The sequence below is a fragment of the Pseudorca crassidens genome, chromosome 1 (genome assembly GCF_039906515.1).
Source record: "Pseudorca crassidens isolate mPseCra1 chromosome 1, mPseCra1.hap1, whole genome shotgun sequence".
Taxonomy (NCBI): Eukaryota; Metazoa; Chordata; class Mammalia; order Artiodactyla; family Delphinidae; genus Pseudorca; species Pseudorca crassidens.
In genome coordinates this window covers 12,687,377-12,693,813 of record NC_090296.1, presented here as the reverse complement: position 1 = coordinate 12,693,813, position 6,437 = coordinate 12,687,377, and the positions used below count along the sequence as shown (strand labels likewise).

At 51.4% G+C, this 6,437-nt stretch overlaps 1 protein-coding gene across 4 annotated transcripts in view; it reads left to right on the top strand.

Moving 5' to 3' along the window:
• The first annotated feature begins 1,758 nt into the window (after positions 1-1,758).
• SLC24A4 (solute carrier family 24 member 4) overlaps positions 1,759-6,437 on the top strand; it is a 178,162-nt gene continuing 173,483 nt past the window's right edge. For all 4 annotated transcript variants that reach the window (XM_067727362.1, XM_067727345.1, XM_067727355.1 and 1 more), the window contains exons 1-2: positions 1,759-2,517; positions 4,555-4,665. In XM_067727362.1, the coding sequence (XP_067583463.1) occupies positions 2,388-2,517; positions 4,555-4,665 (241 nt within the window). In that variant the 5' untranslated portion in view covers positions 1,759-2,387. The remainder of the gene's footprint in view (positions 2,518-4,554; positions 4,666-6,437) is intronic.

Here is a 6,437-nt window from a genome sequence, read left to right as displayed (position 1 = left end):
CCTTTGGTGAAAATACAATGCCAAGAGCTCTTGGCTAGCTTTCCAAATGCCCATTTAACACTGTTCTGTGGTCTTTTATTTGTTATTGATAAATAGCAATCCTTGTACAGCCTGGTCAATAAGAAGAAAATTCTTCACACATATGAAAAGTGCCCTTTTTGTCACCGGCAGGTATGCTTGGTAGAGGTCACCCATATAGAGGGAGATCCTCGATGGTAAGGCTGCTCCACAGACAAAACAGAATCCTGAGCTCTTCTACCCAAGGGCAACCCCGGCCTTTTCCATTTCATTTCCTCTAGGGGTTTCTACTGCAATTAGTCTTGTGTTCATGCCTTCAGTATCCGTGGGACTACTGAAACAGGACTACTGAAAATAATTAGTGAATCTTCTCCTTCCCCTGGTCCTCCGGGTACCTCTCACCTGTGTCACTATGCCAGGCTAGCACAAGCAAAATTCTCCCTGCTTGGTCAGTCCAAGAGGAGCTGTGAAGATGGTGCCCCACTAGTAGCATTGGGACAGATTTGAAAGGGCCGTGCTTCTGACACTTGAACGTGCACACAAATCTCCAGGGGGTCTTGTTAAAAATGCACGTTCTGACTCAGTAGGTCTGGGCTGGAAACTTAGAGCCTGAATTTCTTGCAAGCTCCCAGGCAATGCTTATGCTGCTGTGGACCACATTTTGAGTAGTGATGGAATAACACACATTCTGCAAAAACAGTGACTTTTAGAACTGACCCTATTAAACAGGCATTTATCTAAGGGTCTGGCTCCCCTTTGCTTTGGGGTTCCTTGAAGCCAGGAACTTACACATTTTTTGGTTGTTTTGTTCTCTGGCTGGCACTTGGCATTAATCCCGCACACAGTGGGTGTGTATTTATTTAATTAAACAGAGCTGGCCTTGTTCCAAAAAGGATTTTAAGCGGACTAAACCCCTAGCAGGCCCTAACTAGGGGCTTGATGAGTTGGCCAGGGAAGGAAATCATTCCCAGGGTAGTCACAAACCCTCTGGGCTGAGGTCCTTCCGCTAAAGGTCCCCACCACCTGCTTGCACCTGGATTACAACTCAGCTGCTGCTCTTGTGAAATTCTCCCTCCTGCCCCATTTTTAAAGTGGTTTACACTAGAGAGCCGATCAGAGAAAAGGAGGAAAAACAAAACAAAACAAAACTCAGAAAGCCCCGTGGGGCGCAGAACTCTGGGGTTTCTCTCTGCCGGGTCTCCAGCTTTGTGCAGGTCGCCGTAGCGCCCCGCCGCCGTCTCCCCAGCCCGCCCCGAGAGCCCCGGAGGAGCCGGCCCTGGGGGCGCGGGCGCTCGTCGGCTTGGTGCAAGCCTGTTTGTTAGCTCTGCTCGAGCAATTAATCTTCTCGTGCATCTCCCGCCCCGGGGGCGGGGGTCGTGGGGGCCTCGGGTCGCCTCGGGGGTCGTGCAGAGCCCGGACCAGAGCGATCGCTCTACAGAAACCCTTGTTCCCAGAGTCCCTGCGGTGCCATAACCCGTTCCTCTCTGCAGCAGCCTCGGAGGGTTAGAGAAGGGCTTGTTTCGGCTCCATAGGGGCGGTGGGGAGAGAAAAAGGGAGAAGGAGGGTGATTGTGTGGGTCAGTGGTTGAGCCTCACGGGGGAAGGGAGGAGCGCCCGGGCGAGTGCGCCCTAGGGGAGGAGTACACGTGCTGGGGAGGCGGGGGGGTGGGGGGTGAGAGGCGGGCAGGAGGGGAGGCGAGAGCTGTGGGGGGGAGGCGCCACGGCCTCGCAGACGCAGGCGCTGGCAGCCGGAGAGAAAGTTCCCGGGGAGAGCTCGCCCCCGGAGGGCCGTCGTCGAGGCTGCTCGAGGCGAGGGTTGCAGGTCCCGCGCGTCCCGCCTGCCTCCCCATCTGAGCGCACTGGGCCGCCGGGACTCGGCTCGCCGGGAAGCAGGGAAACATCGCTGGCCGGCGGCCGCCGCCAAACTTGGAGGGGGAGGATGCTGCGAGCGCGAGCGGCGGCGCAGGGCGCGGGGGCACACTGAGTGCTACCGGGGCTGCGGCCGGGCGAGGGCGCCGAGGCTGAGCGGGCAGGTAAGGGGCGCCAGCGCCAGGACTGCGCCAGCCCTGCGAGCCAGGGCCGCCAGCGCCACCGTGCCGGCGTCGCCTCCTCGCCACGGAGCCACGGTGAGCGGAGCGCGCACGCCGCGCGCGGGACTCTGAGCTCCGGCCGCGCCGCGCGCCTGCACCTCCTCTCTCCCCTCTGGGCTTCCCCGCCGAGCTCGCCCGCGGGCCATGAAGCTTTGGTCCGTAGCCCCTCGCCTCTGAGCCTCGCGTCGCCCGCTCCAGTCCACGCCGCTCCGCCACAGATAGCACTCCGGCCAGTGGGGCTCCCCATCCTCTGTCAGAGACTGCATCCAGGCGCTCCGGGATGGCGCTCCGCAGCCCCCCGCGGCCGCGCAAAGTTCGCAGGAGACGAGAGATGCTGTGGCAGCAAGTTGGCTTCGTGTGCGCGATTTTGGCGCTGGTGTGCTGTGCGTCTGGTCTCTTTGGCAGCTGGGGTAGGTACTGGTGCGGGCCTGCCCCGGGAGTTGGGGGGCTTGGGCTGGAAAGCCGCGGGGCAGCTCCGAGAGGTCTTCCTTTCCTTCCCAGTCAGGTTGGCCCCAAGGGTTCATCCAGTCCCTTACCCACCAGGCAGGTAGAGCGCACCCAGGAGAGCTGATATCGACTCTCTGAGCTGTGGTGCCTGTTCCCCTGGGCTGCGCGCGGCCCCTGGGGCCTCAGAACGCGGCTGCAGGTCTGTGTTACTAAGGCGAAAGCCTGAACCACTGGCCCCCTCGGCGCCAGAGGTCTGTCCCTGGGGTGCCCAGGGAGTGTGGGCAGCGCAGCGGCGGGATCCAGGTGTGGATTCTCTTGGACTGGAGTGGACGAGACAAAGTGGACCAATTTCCATTTTGCAGAGCAGAGAAGGTTGTTCTCCGCGTCCCTCGAAAACCCAGATTCTGAGGCTGGGAACTGAGCCTCAGCTCTCCCCTCGCCCCTGCCAAAGGGGCGCCCTGGGTGTCCTGACGCGTCCTCTCCAAACCCTAAAAATGTGGGCAGTCTGTCCCCTCGGGAGGTTGCTGCTGTGTTTCAGCATCGCTTCTCAACTCCTCTTAATCTCCGCGGGACCAGCTTGTGCCTGGAACCACTATCCACACTCCTTCATCCAAGGAGAGACTGAGGGATTTGGGAGTTGCTTAGGATATACAAATTTAAGATGGAGAGAAAAAGAAACTTACGAAAAATATGTTTAGGGAAGGGAGTGGCGGATGTGAGCCTAGGTGGAAGCTTCAGAAGACATTCAGGTGGCTAACATTCCCATATTTAGTTGGATGCTGTGGACCTTCTAGTATTGTTTTTTTAGTATTCTATTTTAATTTTGAATGTCCTCTAGAAACTATTTAAAAAAATTTTAATTGAAGTATAGTTGATTTATAATGTTAGTTTCAGCTGTACAGCAAAGTGATTCGGTTATACATATATGTGTGCGTATATACACATGTATATATGCTTTTTTCCCAATTACTGTCTAACATTTAAAAAAATGAAAGAAGTGGCATGATTTAGCAACCTGGACGTGGGGAATAAAGCAGATGGTACCTTCTTGAGCAGTTAGGGACAATTTAGAGAGGTTCATATTGATAAAAATCAGGTGGAACTTGACTTAACTCTAATACTGGCTTTCAAAACCCAAACTATGTGATTTGAGGATAAAAGGTCAAAAACTGGCCCTTCCCAACAGAAATCCAGAAAGGTTATTTGAACACCTTAGTACCTGGTGCTTTGCAATTGGGCAAGTTGGTGTGTGTTCTCCCTCAATTACAAGAAATAACAAAATACCTAGAGGCTCCTAGATGTCGGCATTATAGAAGAGGTATTATTATCCAGCTGAAGTAGTGTGCGCATCAGGAGAGGTAAATGAATGCTTTAAAGGTCTTAAAGTGAGAATCATTTTTATTTGCTGGATCAGGAAGGCCTTTAGGAGAAGGCTTTTAGGATCTCCCTTGTTACTCAATATGGCCCTTGGACCAACAGAATCAGTGTCACCTGGGAGCTTGTTAGTGCAGAATCTTGGGTTGTGGGCCAGACCTACTGAATCAGAATCTGCATTTTAACAAGGTTCCCAGGTGATGTGTGTGCACATTCAAGGGTGAGAAGCTGCGGGCCAGCCCCCATCAACTTTCTCCACCTGTTTGCTGACTTTATCCTTCAGGGCAGGAACGCCTGAGCATGTTTACTGGCTAAGAACTTCATGGTCACCTATCTAAACCCTTTGTTGCACCTGTGAAGGGCTGAGACTGGAGCAATCTTGGCCAAGGTCAGATCACATGCTGACCACTCTGGGACTAGAAACAATGAACTAGATCTAGGAAGCAGATTACTGTAGGTGAGCAGGTGATACTGTGCTTCCAGTCATTGTATCACTCCCTACAGATGGCTCTAAATAATCAAACAGGGCTGTTGCTGACATAGCTGGATACAGGCGTGTAAGGCCATTGGGAGAATGCAGGCGCCATGTTGATCTAATGGTGTTTGTGACTTATTTTCCAATCCAGGGCACAAAACAGCTTCTGCTAGCAAACATGTTTTACCAGACACATGGAGAAGTAGAAGGCTGATGGCACCAGTGAATGGGACTCAGACAGCTAAGAACTGCACAGATCCGGGTAAGAGAGAGATTCTTCCCCTAAGGCATTGACAGGGTCTGGAGATGGTGCGTACGTGGACAATTATAGCCAGAGCTGAGAAGAGGTGGTTTTGTGACCCTGAGTAGGAAAGGGTAGCTATAAGGTGTTGAAAGGTAACGTACAGACATTAATCAGTCGTGCTGCTAAGCAACTCCAGTACTTTCTTTATCCAACAACTGAAAAGATCACATTTCAGAGTTTGAAATTCTCATTTTTTGTTCTCACGATGCTCCTAAAGGCTCAGTGTTCCACCCCAGCTCCTGCAGTTTTGTTTGCCTGGGTGTCTTCGTTTTCTTTCCCTTTTGCCCTCTGTGTCCATCTGATGGAGCTTCAGGGACACAAACCCTGCTGCTCTGGCAGAGGGCACTTTGGGATGTCTCACCAGGGTCGTGCCGCCCAGGGTCGCTGCAGGGGTGGGACACGCTGGGTTGCTGGGGTCCCTTCTCTGGAAGAGGAGTTCCAGGTAGCATTGCAGCCTGGTAGATGGGTTCTGCTCACCCTGGGAGGTGGTTCGATGGGCCTCTTCAGACTTCTCCAGGCGGTCAGAGGCTTGTAGGGACCCAGTGATGACATCTCGTCTGTTCTCCTGCCAGATGCAGGCTTTGCTTAAATGGGTGGAGGTTTCTTCTTAGAACCTGTACGGGCCAGTGAGTAGCTGCCCGGGCCTCACACGGGCCAGTCCTGGGTTTTAGCTCTGGCTCCCTAACTTGGGGGTCTTTGTGAGAAGGACTCAGTGGGATGATGCATTCAAAAGCTCTTTGGGAACTTTGAGGTTTTCCTATTTTTTTAAATTTAAGTATAGTTAATTTACAGTGTTGTGTTTCAAGTGTATAGCAGAGTGATTCAGTTATACATATATATCTATTCTTTTTCAGATTCTTTTCCATTATAGTTATTACAAGATATTGAGTATAGTTCCCTGTGCTGTACAGTACGTCCTTGCTGTTTACTTATTTTATGTACAGTAATGTATGTATCTGTTAATCCCAGACTCCTAATTTACCCCCACCCCGCTATCCCCTTTGGTAACCATAAATTTGTTTTCTGTGTCTGTGAGTCTATTTCTGTTTTGTAAATAAGTTCATTTGTAGCATTTTTTAAGATTCCACATATAAGTGATACCACATGATATTTGACTTACTTCACTTAATATGATAATCTCTAGGTCCATCCATGTTGCTGCAAATGGCATTATTTGATTCTTTTTTATGGCTGAGTAATACTCCATTGTGTATATATACCACATCTTCTTTATCCATTTACCTGTTGGTAGACCTTTAGGCTGCTTCCATGTCTTGGCTCTTGTAAATAGTGCTGCTATGAACACTGGGGTGCATGTATCATTTCGATTTATGGTTTTCTCCAGATCAGTGCCCAGGAGTGGGATTACAGGATCATATGGTAGCTCTATTTTTAGCTTTTTAAGGAACCTCCATATTGTTCTCCATAGTGGCTGCACCAGTTTACATTCCCACCAACAGTGTAGGAGGTGGGAATGTAAATTCCCTCCTAAAAATTCCTTTTCCTGCAGACGCTGTGAGGTTTTACTGTAGATGGGTACCACTTGGCTTTTCTATGAAGTTGCTGGGCAAGTCAATCTTTTTAGGTGTCTGTTTTCTCACCTGTAATATGGGCAGAATAGTACTTGGCCTCCTACTGCAGGGTTGTTGGAAGAACCTGGTAAGGCTCTGTATGGGGCTGTGTGCAAAAGGAACTAGAAACCCAGGCCAAGGGACCAGGTTAGGATGGCA